The sequence below is a fragment of the Pogona vitticeps genome, chromosome 1 (genome assembly GCF_051106095.1).
Source record: "Pogona vitticeps strain Pit_001003342236 chromosome 1, PviZW2.1, whole genome shotgun sequence".
Classification (NCBI taxonomy): domain Eukaryota; kingdom Metazoa; phylum Chordata; class Lepidosauria; order Squamata; family Agamidae; genus Pogona; species Pogona vitticeps.
In genome coordinates, this window is record NC_135783.1 from 145,333,526 (window position 1) to 145,359,242 (window position 25,717).

General features: G+C 44.0%; 1 protein-coding gene across 1 annotated transcript in view; it reads left to right on the top strand.

Moving 5' to 3' along the window:
* The first annotated feature begins 2,341 nt into the window (after window positions 1-2,341).
* UBXN2A (UBX domain protein 2A) overlaps window positions 2,342-25,717 on the top strand; it is a 46,372-nt gene continuing 22,996 nt past the window's right edge. The window contains exons 1-2 of the mRNA XM_073002278.2: window positions 2,342-2,459; window positions 23,852-23,902. Of these exons, the coding sequence (XP_072858379.2) occupies window positions 23,862-23,902 (41 nt within the window). The 5' untranslated portion in view covers window positions 2,342-2,459; window positions 23,852-23,861. The remainder of the gene's footprint in view (window positions 2,460-23,851; window positions 23,903-25,717) is intronic.

Genomic DNA, 25,717 nt, shown 5'->3' on the forward strand with positions numbered 1-25,717 from the left:
CAAGTGCTAAAAAAGGCATTTTGGATTCTGATGCTCATAAACTGGCAATATGCCATCCAGTTTATTTGAAATAATGGCAATTGTTGGCAAGGTGATAAAAAAGAAGAACAAAGCTGGACTGAATTTGGCATAACACTAACAGAATGAAAATCTGCAGTCATGTAGTTGTACTATTTTTCCCAGTTTTGTGCAAGTGGTTATGCATGCACTTGCACAGCTCTTTCACAACAAATTATGCAACATAAACTGTACTAGACACCAGCCAAATGTAAACTGCAAAAATGTGCAACCAGCAGTGCAATGTAGTGCTGCTTCTGGACTGGAAGGATCAGCCACCAGGTTGTTATTGTTTGGGGTTGCTTCAGACTGATGATGTTTTGCCAATTACTATAGTCAGTTCTTAATGTACAAAAATATGTATAATTAATTGAATGTACCCAAATGAACAATATCTTAATTTTAAATAGGTTGATATTAATTCATCAATATAAATGCTAAGAGGGTATAATGTATCTCTATATTGTGTATTACATGTTATAAAAAGATCCTTAGGACAACACATGTACCTCAGTCAGTATATACTGTCATAAACATGCAGCTGCTTGTAGGAATTAAATAGGTCTTCCATGAGTGGTACCAAAAGATCTCTTGTATGGAGATTCTAAAAGATCTTCTGTATGGAGAATTAGTGCAGGGAAAGCGCCCCAGAGGGAGACCATAGCTGCGATACAAGGACATCTGCAAGCGGGATCTGAAGGCCTTAAGAATGGACCTGGAGGCAGGGAGTGCATCATGGTCTCTCCCAATTTGAAGAGACCCTTGTCCAGCAGGCCAAGGCAAAGAGGCAGTCCCGAAACCAGCAAAATCAGGAAGCTGGACAGCGGACAGACTGTATTTGTCTTCAGTGTGGGAGGGATTGTCACTCTTGAATTGGCTTTTGCGGTCACACTAGATGCTGTTCCAAGACCTCTCTATTCAGGGCACATTACCATAGTGTCCTGAGACTGAAGGATGCCTACACATGAATGGTATAATCTAGTTCAAGTAATTATTTATTAGCATATTTTAATGTAATTTAAATGCAAGCAAACAAATAATTCATATCATAATACGTCAGTGTACTGTAGTTTTAGAGATAATCACTAGCATATAAGTGGTCCAAACCTTTCTTCAGACACATCAGCAACAGGGAGTATTACTGCCTTACTGAGGCGTCAGTTAATTAATCCTTACAAGCTCAGCGGCATCTGCACTTCCTCACTGTGGCTGCCCAGGGTATCAAGATCCTGGGCACCAAAGAACCTGGGCCCTTCCACATGTAAAGCTTTTGCTCTAGCACAGAATGAGAACTCTTTGCCGCATGTTTTCTTAGAAAGCTTACAACACCCATCAATCTTTTTCCGTCTGCAAGGATGATCTTTGTAAGGATGTCTTCTCAGAAGCAAGTCAAATTGAGTTCAGTAGGGTGTACGCCCAGTTAAGTGCTTGGATTGCACCTAAAACCTGCGATTCCACATGCCTACTGAAATCACTAGTCCTTAATTTGGAATAAATATATAGAACATTCCTGGGGCAGAACTTAAAATACATAAAGACTCAGAAGTCTTTATTTTGCAGAAGTTCTTTAATTAAGATCTTAATGCCACAGACAAATTATTTATCAGTGGGAAAGAACATATTCCAGTCAAATTATTTTTTTATTTTTTCTAGGGGGAAAAAAATCCGTCCCCCCCAATGTTTCAGTTCCCCCCCCCAGGCCTTCCCATCTCCGGGCATGCTCGAGGGCGCCCGTAGATTCCTGGCAAAGATCAGGGGCTCCCCACGTTCTGCGACCTAGACACTGCCTCAAGACCAGCCAGCTCTTTGAAAACGACCCTAACGCCCTGCGCCCCCCCCCCCCCGTGAAGTGAAGGAGATTCGGGAATGCGGTCCATTTCCCTGGGCAGGCGGTCCCCGGGTCAAGCGGTCTTCACTCGGACTGGCAAAGCCGCGTCGCTCCCCTGGAGCCTTTCCCCTCAGCTAGCCAGCCTGCCTGCCTGCCTTTCTCCCCTCTCCCCCCCCCCCAAATCGCGAGTCAGGAAGAGTCGGCCTCCCCCTTCGCCCCACTTTGCGCCGTGGGGCGGGCGAGCGCTGCCCTCTTTAGGATCGGGGAGCAGCGACGGACCCGCGAGAGCGAGCCCCCCCCCGCCGGCCACCAACCCGCAGGCGGGGCGAGGGCAGGGGCGGACCCCGTGTCCAGGAGCCGCCGCCCCCTCCCGTGTTCACCCACCCCCACCCTGCCCTCGAGGCCCTCCCCTTTTGTGGGCGGACGAGCCGCTCGCCCGCTGCCGCTGCTTCCCGGCGCTGGGGCCGGCCCGGCAGTCGCGCGGTGGAACTGGAGCCTTGGAAAGGGGGGGGGCTCTCTGCGCTGCCGGTCTCTCTCTCCCCCCCCCCGTCCCGATAGGACTTCTTCCCTGCAGGTGAGGAGCGGGGAGGCTTTGCCTTTGGGGCAGAGGCGGGCCGGGCTGGGTTGCTTGGAGGGGGGGGTGTCCGGAGGGCACCCCGCCGGCGGGCTCTGGGAGGACAGCGTGACTTGGCACTTCGCGCCCCGGGGGAGAGCGGTGGTTTCGGGGAAGTTGCGGGGAGGGTTAGGATCGGACGCCTCTTTTCCTTCTTGGAAGGATCTCTCGGAGATCCCCTTTCGAGGCTTGCTTAATGCCGAGGGGGGGGTGGAGAGGCGGGGAAGGCGGGACAGGAGGCTCCTGGCTTGGCTTGGTGTCGAGGAAGGGAGGGAGAGGTGACCCAGGCCGTTTTGTTGCTCCTTCCCAGGCCGACCCAGTGGCCCTTAGGGGGAGGATGATGGCGCTCCCGTTAGCCTTCGCTGCGATCCTAATCGGCTAGTCATATGCCGCCACCCCCTTCCACCCGTAATGTCAGGTCTTTGGAAGTTCCAAGCATCTGCTGATTCTGCAAAACAAAACAAAATAAAGGACCCTTTTGTCTGTTTGCCCCCCCTCCCCATAATACACACCTACCCACCCACCCGGTGTGCCGATTGACTCCTCTTGCAGGCAGGAGTCAAGGTGTAGTTAGTAAGGATGTGAGCCCCACAATTCCGCGGGAAGGTCCTAAATTTGTTTAGGACTGACTGCACCCATATTTCTGCTTACTGTGAAGAAGGGTTGAGTTCCCTGGTGAACTGCTCTTCTGTCTCCTTGCGACCCTGGCTCTAAATTTTGACCTAGGCTATAAATTAGGAAGAGGTGGAGCACCATTTTTTAAATTTTTATTTACTTATTTGCTTTTCCCAGTTAGACCAGTGTTTCCAAACCAAGGGGGCTAAGAAGTGTTTACTGAGGGGTCTTGGGTCACCTTATATGCTAGATATTCAAACTGGTTTCAGAAAAGATAGAGGTACAAGAGATGATTTTTAAAAATACGTTGACAACTGGCATGTAATAAGGAATTTCAGAAGAAAATCTGTGCTACGTAAAGCCTTTGATTGTGTGGATCATGAAACGCTCTGGATCATGTTAAACATTTCTGCCTTGACTTTTCAGAGCAGGATAGTAAAGTTAGTGTGTATGTGTGTGCATGAGAAACAGACCTTTTGGGAAGAGAAAGAATCCTCTGCTTTCTGAGAAAGGATAACTTTACCCTATGCCTTTTTATACAAATATGGGGGCCTGCAAATTATTTATTCTAAAAGGGAGTCGCTACTCTAAAAAGGGTGGGAACCACTGAGTTAGATCTTCTCCTATTGGAGAAAGAAACTTTTTTCTTCTTCTGAAGTCTCCAGAAATTCTATTTATTTTTCTCTGCTCCATTTTCCATGCCTTTAAAGCATGAACAGATTAAGGGGAGGGTGAGTGACAGGTGAATTTTATAAGCTTTCAATATGAGGGGAAATGAATGTCACCTGTGCATTAGTTGCCCACAGCTCCATCATTTGCCCTGCTATTGTCACTCCTTTCACATTTTCCAGATGTGCAGGGATGTGTGATATGGTGCATTTGTTGCTTTTGTAATGGCTTTGTCACACAGATTATTACTCCTCAAATGTTACTTGCACAGAATATTACCCACTCTGCTTCATGACAGGCAAAAATATGTGAGAATAACATAATGTCTAGTGTAAGTGTGTGCTTCAAAAAAGGGTTTATTATTTAAATTAGTTTTGGCTTAAAACATGTACAACTGTTCTTCAGCTATTGCTTTTTACAAAATAAAAAGGCCATATAATTGGACACAGACCAATTTGACTGGAAGCTTGAAAATCCATCAGCAGCAAGGAAAGGAGGTTGACATCAGCATTGGGGAAATCCCTTCTAGCAAGAGAGTTCGCAAAGGAGATGGTGGAACAGAAAAGGATCCTTGTTACCACCCATCTAACCTCAGGAGCTAGGAATGCAGGAGGAGGCCTTTGAGGCTGATCTTAAAGGACTGGGCAAGTTCATAAAGAAGGCAATTTTCCCTAAGCTATGTTAAGTCTTCAAGGGTTCAAACCAGCTCTTTGAATTGTATTTGGAAACAAAAGAGCAGCCAGTGCAGCAACTTTAGCAGTAGCACAGTGTGTTTTGCTTTGATACCCAAAGATACAGTGAATAGATTGTTGGACCTGGGTTTGAATCCCTACCTCGCCATGGAAATTCATGGGGAGTGGTAGCAGTGATAAAGCCACTCTTTTAATATCTTATATGCTTTGAAAATCATTTAGGGTTGCTATAAGTCAGTTCCAGTGTGACACCACATAACATATAATACGTTGTATAATTTAAACACAGTGTGAATATGTACTGTAAAGCAGTGGGCCGTAGTGCAAGCCTATGCATGTCTTTTGGAAATCTCACTGAACACAATGGGAAGTGTGCATCTTAGTTCTGCAATAAGACTGGGATATTGTTTTCCCATACAGGAAACGAAACAATGACCCGCAGACTGGACATTCAGTTCGGTATACTTTCTATGTACATTCGAGTCCCCCCAAAAAGGAGATCCCAGTTTTCAGTAATTGTAGGACCATCATATTAATCTTCCATGCAAGCAAACAGATTATCACAATTGTACAACAGAAACTTTTACCAGATGTGGAGTGAGAAATTCCAGATACTCAAGCTGTAGTAAGAAAAGAAAGAGGTACAAGAGATGATTTTTCAAAAAATACATTGACCACTGACATTTAATAAAGAATTTCAGAAGAAAAGCAATCTGTGCTTTATAGATTACAGTAAAACCTTGGATTGTGTGGATCATGAACCGATCTGGATCATGCTAAAAGAAATGCGTGTGCCACAACGTTGGACTATTCTGATACGTAACCTATACTTCAGACAAGAAGCTACTGTTAGGACAAAATGTGGAGAAACAAGACCAAGAACAGAACGTTTGGTATTATTTCATATGGATGTGAAAGCTGGACAGTGAAAAAAAGCTGGCAGAGAAAAAATTAATTCATTTGAAATGTGCTTCAGACGTGTAAGGAGAAAAGAATACTTACTGAAAAAGATAGTAATGCTAGGGAAAGTGAAAGACAATAGGAAGAGAGGAAGGCCTGATGTGAGATGGATTGTCTCATAAAGCCATGGCTTTTAGTTTGCATGACCTGACCACGGCTGTTAAAGTTAAGACCCTTTGGAGACCATTAATTCATAGGGTTGCTGTAAGTCAAAATCAATTTGGTGGCACCTAACGACAATGTTTCCAAGGTAATAGCCAAGTTAAATGTATTGTAGTGAAAACAAGGGGTCTTATTTACATCTTAAGGAGTTAACAAGTTTTATTTAGCATAAGCTTCTATGGACTGTAGCCCATTGAAAGTGCATGCCAGTTTTGTGTGTCTGTGTCCATCGGAAAGGTATCGCAAGACTCCTTGTTGTATATAATTTGAGAGCATTAAGAAGCTGAGCTGTAAAGCCGGAAACTCATCAGTTCTGATCTTGCTTAGTAGGTGGCAGTTTGGCCTACTTTACACTTCTTGAGCATGCCTTATGCACTCATAGTGTTATGTTAAGTATTACTCGCCATTAATGGTCCCCAAATGTGGGTAACAAAGGTGTTCTTGGATTTCATTTCCCAGAAGCCTTCGCCAGTAGCTGTGCTGACTGTGGTTTCTGGAAGTTGCTGTCCAAGAACTCCTGGATTACCCAAAGCTGAGAACCATTGCTCTAGATTATTTCACAGCAAGAACAAGCAGAATGGGCAGTTCTCTCAGTAATGCTCTTATTTTCTGTGCATTACTGGTTTAGCTATAGACTCCATGTAATATGTTTAAATTTCAGCAGAGACTGGCGGGGATGTAGCTCAGCACAAAAGGGTCGATGTTCAATCCCTGACATCTTCAGGTTGGGCTGTGCAAGTGTGAAATCAGCCAGCTAGTGTAGACATTACTCAGCCCCCTTTTTACAGTGGTGCCCCGCATAGCGACGTTAATCCGTTCCGGATTAATCGTCGCTATGCAAAAACATCGCTAAACGGAACAAAAAAACCCATAGGGCCCCAAACTCACCGTTCAGCAAAGTTCCTCCATAGCGCCGCCATTTTCGCGCCCTCGATAAGCAAGAGCAGGGCACGAAAATGGTTGTGGTGGCCATTTTGGGTGTCCGGCGGCCGTTTTGGAACCATTGATCAGCTGTTTTAAAAAATCGCAATGCAAAGTTTTAGAGACAAATTGCTGCAAGTTAAGAAATCTCTCTAAGCATTTCTCTGTTACTTGCTGAATTGTGTGAATTGGTGTACAACAGATAATGTTTGTGGACATTTCTTAATTTGCAGCAGTTCCTGTTTAAAAAGTATGCCTTTGGAGTAACTGCACAATAGAATTTTAGCCATAGAATTGTTATTTCAGTTCTAAATGTATTTCAAATTACTTAGTGGTTATTCCAAAATAGAATCCAGTTACAATACATACTTACTTGTGTACACATACAGTAAGACACCAACAACACTAAGCCGCCTACAGTGGTCGAAATGACAAGACAGGTGGGGTATAAATACAATAAATGAATAAACAAACAAACAAATAAATAAATAAATAAAAACATTGAGCATATTCTCTCTCTCTCTCTCTCTCTCTTTCTTTGTTCAAAACCAATCAGAATACTGTATTTATTTAATGTATGCCTCGCTTACTTTTTTTTAGAGGCATGGTTTAAATATTTCACAATAATTGTCAGTGCATAATTCTACATTTATCAAACATGAGCAAAGAAAACATTACGGTAAAACTGGAATACTAAATATGCCCACATTGTAACATGTTTCTTTTTAAGACACAGGATTGCGCTTTAAATAGTTGTACAAATCATTAATTAGTAAATATCAAATCTAGACAGGTTTCTAGTAGAGTTTGTCAACACATGAGCTTGCTACAGCAGTAACCTGGCCCATATTAAACTTATATAACTGATTTTTTTAAAACTTGGAATTTAAGATGTTAATGCATTTTGATATCGGTATGTTCTTGCCTTGAGAGGATATCAATTACTGCTGAAGCAAAACTGCATAATACTTTCTCAGGCCTAAGGACTGGTGCTTCTGTAAGAAGGGAAATTGGCTTACATTACAGTTCTGCTGGCATGTCATTGAAATGCTGCTAAAGGGGTCCTTGCAGCAACTGTAAAATTGGATGAGTGAGTACCGATCTAGTTGCAGAGGAGAGAAAGCAGAAGGAGGGTGAGAAGGAAACTCACACAGTTGTAAATTTATTTATTATTCTATTTTTCTTGTTTGTAAAGGACCGGATTCTGTTAATTCGGGTCCTGCTGTTCTCTGTGCCATTGGTTTTCAATCTTGAATTCTGTCTCTTAGTTCTGGGGTACCCACTGTGGTGTGAAGAGGCAGCTGTGATCCGGATGAGCAGCAAACTCTTTCACTATAGCCTGTGTTTTTACAGATTTCATTTCTTTTACACTGCAGTCGTGCCAACATCATTGCATTTTACAATTATTAAAAAATATTTAAACCAGAAAATAAAAACAGTAGATGGCTGCAGCTGAGCAATTCAAAGAAGGCAGATAGGAGAAGGCTATCTTAGTAGAAAGGACGTGGTGGCGCTGCGGGTTAAACTGCAGAAGCCTGTGCTGCAAGGTCAGAAGACCTGAAGTCGTAAGATCGAATCCACGTGACAGAGTGAGCCCCCATCGCTTGTCCCAGCTCCCGCCAACCTAGCAGTTCGAAAGCATGCAAAATGCAAAAATGTGAGTAGATCAGTAGGTACCACCACGGTGGGAAGGTAACGGCATTCCGTGTCTAGTCGCGCTGGCCAACATGGCTACCTCTATGTGTTGAAAATGGAGATGAGCACCACCGCCTAGAGTTGGACACGACTGGACAAATTGTCAAGGGGAACCTTTACCTTTACCTATCTTAGTAAACCCAGAGTGTGGGACATCATTGTGCGGCTGATAGTAAAGTGGTGCCTTGCTTAACGGGCGCTCCATTTAGCGATGAAATCGCATAGCGATGACTTTTTCGGAGCGTTTTTGTGCTTCGTTTAGCGATGGCCCCTATGGGCGATTTTTGCTTAGCAGTGGTTGGAACCATGCTTCACATAGTGATTAAATTTTGGGTCCCCTGTTTCGCTTAACAATGGTTTAAACAGCCTCATGTTTGCTGTTTTTTAAATGTTTTTTTTTTTGTTATTTATAAAGTTAAAGTTTACTTTTTAAAACGTTTGAAATTATAAAGTGCACTAAACAAACCCTTTGTTAACCAAATGTGACTTTGTTCTGACTCTGTTTTAATTTGCGGTTGTATTTTTCCCCCATTGAGATGCATTGAATAGATTTCAATGCATTTTAATTGGTTAACCGCGTTTCGCTTAGCGATGTTTCCTATGGCGATTTTCGCTTAAGGACAGCAATTCGTTCCTATTGGAACGGATTATCCGGTTTTCAGTGCATTTCAATGGGAAACCGCATTTCGCTTAGCGATGAAATTGCTTAGCAGCGATTTTTTGGGAACGAATTAACATCGCTAAGTGAGGCACCACTGTATGGTGGCAAGATGATTTTATGTTTATTGGCTAGTTTTGTTTGGTTTGCGCTTGTGTGAGGGGGGAACATGAGTGATTTACTTACCTGTGTTTCTCAGAATATTACCAGACCTCAATTCTATCTTGTACTATCCTTGCATCCTATGTGGGAAGCTTATCAGTTTGCCTTAAATGAAATGACTAGAAGCAGAAAATGTTCACAGGAGTGGTGTTGTGTTTCTGAAACATGCTATCTTTGTGTTATATTAGTTCTTGCTTTTTTCTTTGGGGCATACCAGTTACCTCACTTACCAGTTATCCTGTGAATGGCAAACCTTCCACAGGCACCAATTTTGTTGGAGCACTTACGACAGTGAGCCCACTTCCCCCCCCCCAAGTTGAGAATTCTGTCTTAGTTTTTAAAAGATCTGAGCCTCTCAAAGGGCAAGAAAATGGAAACTGATCTAGCCCAGGCTATGTGCCCATGCACATTGATGGAGTAGGCAGGGGAGGCACCTCACCCAAAAGTGGTAAAGGCAGAACCTGGAGTTAACTCACTGACTGTGTATTAATTAGTTTCAGTAATCTTTTTTCTAAGAAATCTCTCAGTCTCTGATATTTCTTCAGGTTAGATTGGCAATTAGATTAAAAACATAAGGAAGTGGGGAATCGTTGCTCTGTGAAGAGCCATTAAAGGTAAAGGATCCCCTTGACAATTTGTCCAGTCATGTCCAACTCTAGGGCATGGTGCCCATCCCCATTTCCAAGCCATAGAGCCAGCATTTTGTCCATAGACAGTTTCCATGGTCACGTGGCCAGCACGACTAGACACGTAATACCGTTACCTTCCCACTGTGGTGGTACCTATCTATTGACTCACATTTATATGCTTTCAGACTGCTAGGTTGGCAAAGAGTTGAGACAAAGTGACGGGAGCTCACTCCGTCGCATGGATTCGAACTTACGACTACTGGTCTTCCAACCTTGCAGCACAGAGGCTTCTGGGGTTTAACCAGCAGCGCCACCACATCCCCTGAAGAGCCATTAACCACTTCCAAATATATTTCTTTAGCATAGCACTATTAAAAAAGAATGACCAAAAGTAGAGATGATATATAATGCGATGATGATTCACAACCTGGCAATGCCATCATCCAAGTCATGGGTACCAATTACTATTTTGGTACAATTACTGTTGTACCAAAATCAGTTCAATGCTGTTGTCCACTGACTGAAAAAATTGTGTGTGTGTGTGTGTGTGTGTGTGTGTGTGTGTGTGTGTGTGTGTGTGTGTGTGTGTGTGTGCAAATGTGACCCATATACAGTGGTGCCTCGCTTAGCAACATTAATCTGTTCCGGAAAAAAACGTCGCTAAGTGATTTTTAAAAGCCCATAGAAACGCATTAAAACTTGTTTAATGCGTTCCTATGGGCTTCCAAACTAAGCTTAAGCGAAAATCCTCCATTGTGGCGGCCATTTTGGGTGCCTCTAAAGCGAGGAAACACAGCAGGCGGCCATTTTGGAACCGCCGATCAGCTGGCCGAAAATGGGGGCTTAGCGATGATCGCTTCCCCGCGATCATCGCAAAGCGATTTTTCCCTATAGGGGCCATCGCTAAGTGATCGCTCTGGCGATGGCCAAAACCCCATCGCTAAGTGATTTCATCGCTCAATGGAGCGATCGCTAAGTGAGGCACCACTGTATCACATTTGCATATATATGTGTCTCTGTGTTTCTGTGTGTGTGCGCATGCGCGCGCGCACACACACACACACACACACACACATTTTGACAACAATTCTCACCCCCAGCCAAGAGTTTTCTGGGCATATAGTGTGACAAACCCAGACCTACTGGGATATGCCACAGTTTCACTAAGCTGCCACCAACCATTCCCTATAAGAAGTCACACAGACCAGGGATGGATTTTTAAACAAATAAAAGAACAAGGTTTATTTACATAACACACAGGGAAAATAAAAGGATCAAGTGAATAAGATACAGTAACGGGGCTTAGTCTCAATCATATATACACACAGTTTGGTTCACACAGAACACTTAACTTGAAGCACAGACCCTGAACCTATCAGTTCTGGCTAACCATACAGACACCTGAACCTATCAGGTTGGTACTGACTGACACACAGTAGTACCCTGTCTGACACACAGACTCCCACTCAAGCTTCTTCTCTCAGCTCTTCTCCAGCTTCTTCACACACGCTCCACATATATATACAGTACAGCCCCTCCTCCTGATGTCCCGCCTTCCACTCCCCATAGGATGGAACTTTCCCTCCAAACCCATGACAGACAGGTAACATCAGTGCTGTATGTAACACCTCCCCTCTTTATAAGTTGTTTTGTAGGGGGAAAGCTAAGGTGCTTTTCACCAAAAAACAACCTGGATAAAACACACAAAAACAGTTATACATACAATATCATACTTATACTTACACTCTAAGTTAAACATTTACCATTTACAATACATCAAGTTACCTTTATTCATACAAACTAACATGTTTAATAAACAAGCACATTTAACCTTTGATCACCAAAATATATACATAGTCCATGTTTCTTTCGCCGTCTTCATTCTTCAGGTCTTCTTGACAAGGCGTCAGCAACACAGTTCACTGACCCTCTGACCACCTTCACTTCAAAGTCATAGTCTTGCAGGTTTAAAGCCCACCTCATAAGTTTGCTATTGTGGGTTTTCATTGTCTTTAACCATTGCAGTGGTGAATGGTCAGTGCACAGAGTAAAATGTCTTCCCCAGATGTAAGGCTTGGCCTTCTGGATCGCGTAGACTATGGCCAGACACTCCTTCTCCACGGTTGCCAAATGTCTCTCACCTTTCTGGAGTTTCCTACTCAGGTAGGACACTGGATGCTGGTCACCATTCTCATCCTCCTGGCAAAGAACTGCTCCTACCCCGCTGTTAGACGCATCGGTGTAGATGATGAACTCCCGGTCGAAGTCTGGAGCACGCAGCACTGGATAGTTGATGAGCGCCTCCTTCAACCTCCGGAACGCCTCCTCACAGTCGCTGGTCCACGGGATGCGGTCATCAGTCTTCTTCCTCGTCAGATCGGTCAGCGGAGCCGCAATCTCGCTAAACCTCGGGATGAACTTTCTGTAGTAGCCCACCAACCCAAGAAATGATTTGACTTTTTTCTTGGTGTTGGGTCTAGGCCAATCACGAACTGCTTCTGTTTTGGCCTCTAGGGGTTTTATCACTCCTCCCCCTACTATGTGACCCAAGTATTTTGTTTCTGGGCTACCCAGCTGCAGTTTGTTTTCTTTGCAGGGCCTAGGCCAAAGCACTTCCTCCCCTGGGTTAAAGTACCTCTCCCTGCCTTCCTGGTCATCCCAAGCTTTCTTTCTGACTTTCTGAGCTTGCAGGGTCTCTGCTGCTAGCTCTAGGTTTCTCTTTAGGTCATTTCTTAAAGAGTCTATATATGTCACAACATCTTGTGGGTCATCCTGGGTGATCTGCTCCCAATTTTGTTTGATCAAATCAAGGGGCCCTTTCACCCTTCTCCCAAATAAAAGTTCAAACGGACTGAACCCGGTACTGGCTTGTGGCACTGATCGATAAGCAAACAAAAGGGATTGCAGCTTCTGGTCCCAATTGTTTGGATTCTCTGCCAAGTAAGCCCTAATCATGCGCATTAGAGTCCCATTGAACTTCTCAGTTAACCCATTACTTTCAGGGTGATAGGCAGTGGTTTCCTTGTGTTTAATTCCACAGATTTGCCATAAGCGTTTCATGAGCTTCGATGTGAACGATGCGCCCAAATCTGTGATTATTTCTGAGGCAAATCCCATCCTGGACATATACCCCACCAAGGCATCTGCCACTGTGTTAGTTTCAATGTTAGTCAAGGGTATGGCTTCAGGGTACCTCGTGGCATGGTCCACAATGGTGAGAATGAACCTGTTCCCCCTCTTTGTGGCCTTGGGCAAAGGTCCCACAATATCCACCCCTATGCATTTGAACGGAGTGTCAATCACAGGCAAAGGGCACAACTTTGCTTTGGTCCTGTCGCGGCTATTCCCCTGCCTTTGACACACATCACATCGTTTACAGAACTCTTTGATCTGCTTCCCTATTTCAGGCCAGTAAAAATTCTGTGTGATTCTCTGCTGTGTTTTGTTCACCCCTAAGTGCGCAGCAAACATGTCAGAGTGCCCCCTTTGTAAGATCATGGGGCGATACTTTTCAGGTACCACTAGCTGACTTCGGATCCCATCTCCCCCTTTTGAGATATTCCTCAGGGTCTCTCTATATAAAATCCCCTTTTTCTCTAGAAATCTCACTGGGGTTTCAGGTGTTAGCTGGGCGTCTGTCACCTGTTCAAAACACTTTTGGAGAGTGGCGTCTGCCTTTTGCTCTTGGCCAAATCTGCTGTCTGTGGTTAAGGTTTCCACCACAGCTTCTGAACTCCCCTCTGCTTCCGTCTCGGGCTCGACAGTACCCCCCTGAACTGTCCCCGTGGTAGCTTGTGAGCGTGTAATCACTAGCACCCTTTTCACATGTTCAGCCAGGTCATTTCCCACGAGCACGGCTGCTGGCAGAGTCGATGAAATTGCTAGCCGCCAAACTCCCCTCCAGCCTTGAAAGTTCACAGGTACCTCCGCGACTGGCAGTGAGATCACCTGTCCCTCAATCCCTGCCACCTTTATGCTCTCATTCGGGATTACATACTCCCTAGGAATAATATCTGGATGGCACAGGGTCACCTGGGAACAAGTATCCCTTAACCCCCGATACTGATGGTCAAGTATTCCTACGTCCACCCCTGCTGTTTCAAACAACTGAGAATCTGTTCTCACAAGTAAGCAGCGCCTGACCTCCACAAGAGGACCATTTTCCTCAGCCTGATCAGCAGATGCCACTGTTCCAGATTGAGTAGCCATGGCAACAGGCTCCCTCAGTGGCAAGGAGCTTTGCTCTTTCTGGACACAGAACACAGCTTTTGGCTTGGTTCCACTCGAATCATGAGGCACAATTCCTTTTAGCTGCTTTAATTTCTCACACTCTGAGATTAGATGGCCCTTTCCCTGACAGAAATAACATTTCCTGCTATATTTTGAGTCTTTCTCATCTTGTTTTGGTTTTCCCTCCAAAATCTGAGGTCTTGGTTTCATGTCTGAGGGCTTCCCTTCACCATGGGCCCCTCCCCCTTGCTGGTTTTTCCCTGGTCCCTGAGAGTACTTGCTCTAGGTTTCTTTGGGTTTACCTATCGATTTCCCCTCAGCACCTAAGGGCTTTCTTATTTGGGAAATAAAATCGGCGATTTCGGCTGCTTCTGCCACAGATTTCGGTTTCCTTTCCCTCACCTGGAACTTCAGTTCTCCATGCAGGACTGAATAGAACTGTTCCAGCGCTATCAAGTCTTTGAGCTGCTGAAAGGTCTCTGTCCCCTCCTGAGATAGCCATTTCTCTAGCAGCCTCACCAATTGGGCCCCCACTTGGGTAAAAGTCTGCTCTGGTTTCTTGGTGAGTGACCTGAATCTTTGCCTCAGCTGTTCCGCATTTATCCCATGTCTGGCAAACACCAGTTTTTTAAACTCTGCAAAATCTTTCATCAGTTCCTCTGGCATCTCTGCATAGACTTCTGCCAGGCTGCCACTGATTAAAGATCGCATTATGGTCATCTTCTCAGTTTCCCTTACTGAGAAGTCCACAAACGCTCTTTCCACTAGGGAAAAGAACACCTCAGGGCAATCTCCCTTGTGGTATACAGGGAATTTCTTCAGGTCAGCTTTAGACAATTGGCCTCCCTCAGAATCCCTATTGTTATTATTGTTCTGATTCATCAGTTCCAATTTTCTTAACTCAAACGCCATTTTCTCTCTCTGCAATTCCAATTCAAATTGTCTTTGCCTCTCCCTTTCCTCCCTCCTTTCTCTCTCTAATCTTTCCTCCATTTCCCTCACCCTCAGTTCATGCTGTTGGGCTAGGAGTATTTTTCTGAGTTCTGGGTTCTGTTCTCCCGTGCTGTCACCCTGCACTGAGCCAAATTCATCCTCAGAACCTTGGTCAACCTGGGGGTCTTTCACTTCACCCATTTCTGCCATTTGGCTTCGAGTCAAGGGCATAATCCCCCCCCAGAACAGGCTGCTTTCAAAAGTCAAGCCTCAAAATAAAGCGACCACTTTTTTTTTCTTTTGCCTCAGAACCAGCCTTCTCTAGTTTGCTGCTGTTCTTCAGCACTAACTTGCAACTGTAGCCAGCCAGAGTCCACCCCCCTCTGCTAGGCCTCTCAGCAGACAAGCTAGATCACTGCTATTTCACAGTTTTGCCTCAGCTTTTTTCCCGCCAAAAACAGGTTGCCTCAGAGCTCCCTAATCTAGTCCCCAATCTGAGGTTACACGTTCTTCCACTAGCGTACCTCCCCGTAAGTATGCCTAGAAGATTACCTACGCGCTCTCAGATTGTCCCTGACTAGACCCCCCTTGCTCTGGGCACACTTGCCAAGGCTTTGCTGGACCGCTGGACAACTGGACCAGTCGTATCCCACACGCTGGACACCAATCAATGTGACAAACCCAGACCTACTGGGATATGCCACAGTTTCACTAAGCTGCCACCAACCATTCCCTATAAGAAGTCACACAGACCAGGGATGGATTTTTAAACAAATAAAAGAACAAGGTTTATTTACATAACACACAGGGAAAATAAAAGGATCAAGTGAATAAGATACAGTAACGGGGCTTAGTCTCAATCATATATACACACAGTTTGGTTCACACAGAACACTTAACTTGAAGCACAGACCCTGAACCTATCAGTTCTGGCTAACCATACAGACACCTGAACCTATCAGGTTGGTACTGACTGACACACAGTAGTACCCTGTCTGACACACAGACTCCCACTCAAGCTTCTTCTCTCAGCTCTTCTCCAGCTTCTTCACACACGCTCCACATATATATACAGTACAGCCCCTCCTCCTGATGTCCCGCCTTCCACTCCCCATAGGATGGAACTTTCCCTCCAAACCCATGACAGACAGGTAACATCAGTGCTGTATGTAAGATATAGTACTCCAACATGGTTTATAATTCCCTCTTTCTCGGATCACCTTGGGACTGGGCAGCCTGCCCAAGGCTATAGGGGCTGCCTCTTTTCCTGGGAAGGAATTGAACTGTTGACCTCTGGCTCCGCAGCCAGATATTCCAACTCATTGACCTGTCCAGCCAGGATAAAATTGTTAATTAACGTGAAAGGAGAGCAGGGGGAACCCTCTGTGGGTTCAGCCAAAAGATAGGCAGGGAGGTCTACTACTGTTCAATTGCTGAACAAACACAGACTGCTAAGCTGGCCCATATTGAATCCAGTTCTTTCTAGCCAGCACTGAAGAGCTTCTGTAGTCTTATGAGAAACAATGATGTGACTTTTATAGGGTGTGTGTGATCTTTTGCTCCTGACCTTAAAGGAATCTTAGGTGAATGGCTCCCTCCGACTTGTAGTTTAATCAACGAAGACAGCGGTCCCCAACCTTTTCGAGATTGTGGACCGGCTGAGCCTCTGAGGAAGTGGGGCACTCTTCTCGCATGCGCGCACAGGCGTATGTGCGAAGTGGTGGGGAGCGTGCGTACTAGCGCTGGTGTGAGTGTTCCCCCACCTCTTCGTGTATGCACAGGAGCACCTGCACGCCCTTGCGCACGCCCACTCGGGCGCATGCATGAAGGGGTGGAGGAGCACTCACACCGGTGCTGGCACGTGTGTGTGTACAAATCTGTTGTGGGGAGGGGAGTGAGTGCAGGGGGGGAGGTCTGTCTCCACAGCCCGGTTCAGCTCAGGCCACGGACCGCCACCGGGCCGCAGACTGGGGGTTGACGTCCTCTGAACTAAGAGGTACTGTACTGTACAGTACTTAGTTCTGTGAGGCCTGGGTAGAGACACGTAACTGGGGCTGTTCCATTTTTAAATGTAGCTCTTGGGAGGACAGTATCAAGTCTCTCCTTTCCCCAGTTGAAATCATCTGAAGCCCTTTGGTGAGTATCTCCCCCACTCTGTGGAGTAAATGGGTATAATTAGTAGTTTGAGGGTGTTTTGTTTTAGGAAAACAGAGTGGGTACTGAAGCATTGCCAAAATGGGGGATAGGGAAGATGGAAATCACAAAAAGGACAGCCCAATTCCTTCAAAATAACTTATGCTCATTTAAGTTAATATATACATATAATATATGTCATAAATGTCAAACTTTAAATAGAATTCCAGTGAACAGCTATCATAGAGCAGAAAACTGAACTGATGTCTGTATTGAGAGAAGAGTCGGATATAAATTAAATCAATAAACCAAAGTGCTTAATAACCCCTTAATGTGTTTCTGTACTTCATTAAATATGAATATACAGTACTTTGACAATAATATGCACTTCATTTTTATTATTATTATTTCATTGAAATAGATTTGTTCAGAATTAAGCCATAAAGACCCACCCTTACCCTCTCAGAATTGCTTCTTATTGACAAATATTTTTAAGTTCAGTTCAACTCTGTGTTTTATGCCATGAAATCAGAACCAATTTATAACAACTCTAATAGGGCTTTCAAGATGAGTGAGGTGTTTTTTAAAAAAGATTTTACCAATTCCACCCTCCCCTATTGAGCTTCCATGGCCAAGCAAGGATTTGAACCCAGGTCTTCTTAGTCCCGTTCTGTCACTCTACGCACTCCTACCCCACAGGGTACAATTCAGTTCGCTGAATAGTATCCCTTAAATGCATAGCAAAACAGATTAAACAATCTGAAATAAATAAGACAGATCAATGATTTATAATTTAAAAGCCCTGATCGCACTAGAAGATGGCCAAAGTTTACCTGCCGCCTATTTAAGAAGCTAAATGCTACTGCCCCCACCAAGCTTTTCCTTTTCCTTACTAAGCCTTCCCATATGTTGAATGACTTTAAAAAAAAAATCCCCCAACTCCTGTAGTGACTCCTGTCCCCGTAGTGTGTGTGCCACAAGAGAAAGAAGTGAAGTGCAAAGCAGTCCACAAATCAAGAACTGCAGCCTGCAACACTATGACTCTCCTATTCATGAATACTAGAGACTGCAGTTGAACATTAAGAAGACAAAATTACACAACTTCAGTGCTGAAAATGAAAACATTGAGAAAATGAAGAAATTGAGAAGTTAAGATTTTGTATACAGTACCTCCCCCTAAACACAAATATTAGTTGCTTCGATTGTGTTTTTACAGTAAGTCAAGACCATAGATCTACCCTCTCTAGTATTCATTTATTTATTTGGTTACAGATTCTGACCCTATATCCATATTGTGGTCAGTGATCTGGGGTTTCTAGGTGGGTGAGGGGGCCTAATAACAATCTGCAGAGCTGGAAGAGACTCTTATGGATCATCCGAGTCCAGACTCTGTCAAGGAGGCATCCTAGGTGATCGAACTCCCAACCTTTGACTCTGCAGCCAGATGCCTAAACCACTCAGCCATCCAGTGCTGGAAGCTCTAAAGCAGGGGTTTTTAACTCAATTTACCTGGGGGCCACAAGAGGGTGAGGCTGGGTGAGGCTGGGCTGCATCAGATTTTCCGCCAAGCGGAGCAAGAGCCCAAGGAAGCCACACAGGAGTTTCCTTAGCCGACAGAGAGGTAGGCTTGCTGGCAGGCTGCAGTTCTGGATGGAGGGTGCAAGAGGTGCTGTCTTGGGAGAGAGCCGGCGAGCGAGGCAAGGCTTTTTTTTACTCTTGACAGCAGAGGATGTGTGGGCGCTTTGGGGGGACAGGCAAAGTGAGGGCCACAAACTATCATCTGGGGGGCCGCAAATGGCCCCCGGGGCCGCATGTTTGAGACCCCTGCTCTAAAGGGACTGAGGCCTGATTTCACATATATATGATTACGTTTAGTAAAGTTATATTTGGGTTACATTTATATACCACATTTTCCGTGTATAAAATGACACTTTTATGTAAAATCATTAGAGGAAAAATTGAGGGTCGTCTTACATATGGAGAGCATCAGGCTGCCGCCACCACCCGATTGCTTCCTCCAGCGCCACTGCCGGGGCTCACCTCCAGCTCACGTCACCGCCTTGTCCCCTGCCCGAAGGGAGCCCACGAGTGGCACTGGAGGATGTGATCAGGCGGCGGAAGCAGCAGTCAATGGACAGCTGTGAGGGGCGGCCGAGTGCAGTTGCTCCTTTGCCTCCGGCTCCGGTAAGTGTCAAAATTGGGGGTCGTCTTATACATTGGGGGTCTTATACACAGGAAAATACGGTGCTTAAAATAATTGTGTTACATGCTGTATTACAGCTTTTCCCAGCTGTTTTGGGTGTCTCCAGGTGTTTTGGGGCCCCAACCATCTTGACTAATGAGAAGGGATGATTCGTAGTCCAATACATGTGGAAAGGACCAGGTTGAAAGAGATTATCTCATTATTTTCTATATTTTTTTGTGTATATGTGTGTGCGCGCGCGCACGCGCAATAAAGGTTTTTGTAAAAATCAAAAGTGTTTGAACTAAAATATTTAATGGGGAGAGTCACTTAATCTCACTCAATATGCTTTCAATTTTTTGTTCAGAATGGAGCTTATACATATGGGTTGTTTGGGGAACATAGGTTTACCTGAAATGAATGCAACAATCCTATACCCACTTAGCTGAGAGTAAACCTCATTCAATTGAATAAGAATCCCAGTTACCCTCCGTGCAGGATTTTGGACCAAAAGGGTCCATACTGCTCATTGGACCCTTGCTCTCCCCTATTTCTCTTACTAGGAAAAAAAAATTGAGAGTGTAGCAAAGTGGATCTGTAATTGGTCTACTCAAAATTGAATAAGTCCCATTCAATTAAATGATGTTTGCTTCTGGATAAGAAGGAGCTTTCCACTTTTCTTAGCCACCTTTGCCATTCCATCATCACCTATATTCTTTTCTCTTCCTCCCCCTGCAAAACTATGTAGCAAGCAGATTGCTTGTCTGCAGGAAATTTTTAAGGGAGGGTAGATAGAAATCAATCTCCCTTCATCTTGTGCAGAGATTGGTGGATTTTATAGAGCCACAGTTGGGTTCCCCAGCTTAGATTTAGCTTTGAAAGGGAGATAAGGGCATTTTCCCTTTGGAGAAGAAAAGAATGAATTGGAGGTAGTGATTAGCACATGCAGTACTTTCTCCAAAGAGCATGCCGAATAAATGCCCTAATAACATTAATTTGATTCTTAATACTTAACTTCAATTCGTTCTCTTTTTTTAATCTAACATTTCTGGGCTTAGGTGAGGGAGAGTGCGCCCTTGTGTTTCCTGCTGCTCATGTACAGTATGTGTATCTGGAGTAGCTCAGCTTGTAACGAAACAGACTGTGATTCCCAAGGTGTGGTCTTCAAGGCAGATCACGCAGTGCCTTCTTGGTTTAGTGGGCTGACAGGACTAAGAGTGCTGTCCCTCGTTCAGCCTTGCCGTCGCTTTCCCCTCTGCTGCCTGTCCTGCTGAAGTCACAAGGTTAATGGAAGATGACATTCTTTGCAAATCCTGGCCATTCATGCCTTCTGGGCTCTACAAGGGAACACGAGGATGCTCTGGATTTCACCCTTGGCCAGCTCTCTGGAGTTGCCAGAAGCCCGGCTGGAAGTTTGGGCATGCCTCCCTCTGTTCTGTCCCCAGAGGATCATGTCTCTCCCCCTACCCCCCCCCCCCCCGCTCCTTTCAGAGCACAAACTGTACTACTTTGTTATAGTAGCTGGGGCAGGCAGGATGTAGGGCTTTGTGTTTTGGCTGAGGCGAAACACATACAGATTGGACTGAGGCGGGAGCAGGAAACTATTCCGCTCACCCACCCCGCTCCCCATCAAATGTAGCTGCGAAGCTGAGGTGGTTGATCTGCAGCCCTCAGCTTGATTTCTAAAGTTCTCTGCAAGTTAAGACCTCTGGAAGGCATGATCCATCTGTTTCACATTACTGTAGTGGCAAGAGTGAGTGAGAAGGGAGTATGGGGGGGGCGCTGGGAGAATAGGACCCTCCTTCCTCCTTGTCTCTGCTCACCATGGCCATATGATGCTTGACAGATTAACCTTGACAACTCCTGCTCCGCACAACAGAATCAGGGCAAGAGCTTGGCAGTAATGCAGTTCAAGAAACAGCACTACTGTACTCACTACTTTTATTTTCTTTTTAAGGGGAGCAACAGGATTTATAATCAATTAAACATCAGTAATATAAATTTTAGATTAAGAAAACCGCCTGAAATGAGTAGTGTTTGTTCCTCATTTCAAAGTGTTACTTTGGGGATTATTTTGAGGGATGCACAGGCATTTTTCATATGGGTTTTTTTTTTTAATTAAAGTAGTATACACATTGCTCTTAAATAAAGCAATATATTGTATTAGCAAATAATGTGCAAGTCCACTTGAGTTTATTTTAAAATTGTGTTGGTCAGAATATTGGCGATTTGCGTATGCATAAGTGAAAGGGTGTAAGTTGTGGTTAGTGTATTGCCGCTAATTAATTTTAAATGCACGCAGCATCTTATTCAATGGCAGCAATTTGCTGTCACAACTTAAGGAAGTTTCACTTACGCATGTGTAAATCACCAACAAGTCTGGCCATTGCAAAGTACAGTAATTTTAAGACATTAGCTTGGAGGGAGGGATAAAATGGACCTCAAACCCACTGAGGTTCCCTGCCACTTTTTTAGGGTGGATAAATTTATCTGGGTGGGAGCTGGATGACTGCTCAATTATGACCCTAGAGTTGGTGAATCATGTAAGGAAACATTAGCTGGGCCTCTTCCAAGCAGCTGTCCTTACTGGGGGGGGGGTGTTATATCTTCGACGTTACAGGAACCCTCTCAGATTTGGAAAGGGCAGTTTTATGCTGTTTGGCTCCCTGGTTTCCAAAGCTTCCTTGCCTGTCTGCTTTATACGTAGTCCATACAGCTTTAGGTGATTTGAGCTTATGTCTGGAAGATATTGAGCAACAGGTTCTTTACGTACTGAATTCCAAACACAGTTCTAGGCTATCTTGGAGGGACTCATGCTGCTGTTAATTTGTAAAATCTGAAGTGCAGCTGTTGCTTAAGCTCTCTTGGCATACTGTGCCTTTTGGCAAAATGTGCTGGAAAGCACAGAAGCGGAATATGAACTCCTACCAGTTCATTGCCTCAGCAATATATTATTATAATTACAGTACGGAAGAACCCAAGAATGTCCTGCTTACCACATGAGTATCAATGAAATGAAACCATGAGCGGTTTCTGACACACACACACACTGCTTATTTTGGAAAGGAAGGGCAGTGTTCAAAGATATTACATTGTTCTGTTTGGGTTAAACTGTAAGTTGATGTTTACATTTAAGAGTTATGATGGTATTCTCACATCCCTGTTGCATTACCACATTCCTGAACCTAAGACCTAGCAAGAAATAACCTAATTAGGGTTAGTTTGACCTGCCATTAGGTCAAAAGAAGTGGCTGGCTCAGGCTGCAGATTTTGGGTGGCAGAAATTTGTAAGTTATTTCCTCTTTTGGAGATAACCCTCTTCCTTCCTGTGGTGTGGTTTTGAGCACCTGTTCAGGACCAGTCCTTTCACTTAGGCTCTTCTGTTTGCTGACCAGTCTCCAGCACACACCTGGGCTGTTGTCAGTTGACTCCAGCAACTATCCAATATGGATTTTGGCCATTATGTTTTGTATCCTAATTTCAGATACCTGAATCTGTTTTATACCCGTTTGAGATATCATTAAGCAACTATCTGCAAACAATGTGACAAAAATAGAAAGCCTGGCACCCTTACAACAAGATATTTATTTCAGTGTGAGCTTTTGTAGATTACAACATTAGAGTTAAAAGTGTCCCAAGCTTTTTTTAAACCATGCATACATAAAAAGGCTTACACAGCTACTTCTTCAAATGTTCAAATAGTTTTTTTTTAAAAAAAACTGGAAACTTGTGGCCGCCAGTACGGTAGATGGAAGTTCATTGGAAAACAGAGCAAAGCCAGCTAATGATCAGTTTGACTTCAGGTGTGGTAGAACTGGGACACTTGTTTCCACTCTTGTTGATTTTCTGATGCTTTCTCTTTGAATGAAATGCAGCTGGAAGGTCCTGCCAATTTGTTGCAGGTGTGAGAAGAAAGGTGATTAACTTTTCCATTCCAAATTCTTCACCACTTGGTGCTGTTCGGCGGTGTATTTTACTCTCATGGAATGTTGATGACAAAGATCACATACAGGTGCAGGAGGAAGTCATCCACCCTGTCTCACAATAAAGTTAGGAGCCTTGCAGAAGAGCATTTCATTTTTTAAAATATATATAATATTTGGGGGTCCAATCCCAGATCTCTTGTGTAAGATGAATGATGGTTTCAAAACTTAATAATTTATATGTAAAAGCAATGCTGTGTTTTCCAAATGACATGACATAATGACATTTCCAGTCCAATGGCCCTACTATGCCTGTTGGTTAAACCGTTGTAAACCTTTTTAGCATTTTACCCTCATGAATCAGCAGCTCAACGAAATAACGGTGTTGAATTATTATAAGAAATGTCTGTAGGCCTTATCTGTTGTATACTGAGTCACACAACTCAGTATACACCAGATAATGTCTACAGAGATTTCTTAACTTACAGCAGTTTGCTTCCAAAAGTCATGCCGTTAATATCATTGAGCAACAGCATTTCAGCCAGTAACTATTGAGAGTAGTACCAGTACAGGGAGCTTTAAACACACGTCTCTTTCGCATAAATAAAGGTTAGAAATGTACAGTTGGCAGGCTACTTGGACAGAAATTCTCTGTCTGTCAAATTAAGAATCAGAACCTCCCCAAAGGACTCATCCATACTGGAGACAAATCATTCTGCTGGTTCAGAAGCTTTTTTAAATTGAATGCACATTATTTGCCTGTATAATAACATTTTTTTTCAATATTAGGTGGAGCAGGATGCAAGATTTTGACAAGATGAAAACTTTGAAACAAGAATGGTAGGTGTATTTGCGTTTTTACTTCTTCTGCCTTATCTAGGTCAAATGCGTATATTTTAAATATTATCTTACTGTTTTTATAATAGATAGTCTTGTGGTGGAGTTTTATGTGATCTATATGTGGCTGCTACCCATATAAGTCGCCCAGAGACCTTCAGGTAGTGTGGACGGCATATAAGTTAAATAAATAAATAAAATAACCCCAGTATTTAAAGTGGATACAACATTGACTCACTTCCTTTAAGGGATAATTTACAGGAATGTCTAATTCTCATCGGAATGAAGGCAGCAATTTGTGAGGAACAGCTGTTTTGTAGAATCAGCCCTGATCTCTTTAAACTTCATTATCCTTCCCAGATTCTGAAGGAGGAAAGGTGCTTCCATGAGACGGTTGATTTTGCTCCATGAGTGTGAAGTCAAGAAAGTCAGAACCTGAATAGGATGGGATAATCTGTTCCACGGTGGGGGAAAATTGTATTATGTGAACCACTTGAAGAACTTTTTATTGAAAAGTTAAAACAGGCAAACGTACAGATGTACAGACCAACATACATGCATTTGTATATGTATTCTAAATAGATAAACCTCTGAAGAAGAAGAAGGAGAAGCTAAAATGAAGAATCCAAGTTGTGTTTCTTTGAGCCAACTAGAAACTTGTTTTGTGTTTCTAGTTGGCTCAGATAACTGTGCAAGCTGGCCTTGGTAACTGTGCAAGCCGTTCAGATTCCAGATCACTTCTTCAACAAAAAGATGTTACAAGTCGTACGCAAAAGGAAAATGGTGATAGGGAGAAGGACTTGAAGCGAAAGCCAGTAAAGCTAGTCTTGCCCGCCTGAGTACTCAGATGTTGTGGGAGGAATGCTGTGCAGACACAGACAGATTGTGTAGACTGTTGGATTTCATCTTTAATGGCCTTGAGATACGTTGGGAACAAGAAAGGCATTAAGAGGCTAGGCTAGGCATATTGAATCTCCATTGTGACAATACGAACAATCCTCTTTGAATCACAGAGCTGCCTCTATCCCATGTGTTGCTCACTGTATCACTTGCAGGAAGTGAGTAGAGATTTCCCAGGCAGTTTCTGTACTGTCAAGGACGGAAAAGGTTGAAGATAGTCCATCAGACAAAAAAGATGTTAACAGAAAACGCTTTGGGTTCTGTTGACTTACTGAAGCGAGAGAGCTGTCCAAGCAAAGAACCGTATGAAGCTGTGCAAAAACATACCATTAGAAGTCACTTGTGGGTTGTGCACAACATTATTGATACATCCAGTAGCATGTGTGTATGGTTCAATGATAGGAAATTATTTTTTCCCACTCACTCTCTTACACGCCTATCGTTTGCCATGTGTATACCAAGTAGCCAGCGTCTGCGCTGTTCTGGAACCTTGATGGAAACCAAGCTTCCAGCTACATGCAGCCCTGCCACCATGTATATTCCCGCTACACATGTTTTAAAACACAAGAGAGTTGCAGGAGAAACCTGCAGCCACCTGCTCCACAAAGGGAGAAGAACCATCCCAAGTGGATAAGGCGTGGAAGCTGCTGTGGCAGCAGGAGCCGCCACAGAAAGTGGTAAGAATAAATTAATGCTAGGTGTGGAAGTGAGCTTGTGAACAGTGAGTGGTAAATGGAAATAGTAAATTGTTTGTGCATGAAAGTGATGTGGGTGCCTGGATGAGATAGCGAGAGGTGTTTAGGAACTACTAGACAAGGTCCAGAAAGGTCCATCTCCTTGACTGGCCTATGGAGATGAGAATTCCTGGCCAAGGAGGCCACTGGTATTGAAATGACATTGATCTCCTTCCCCTGCAGA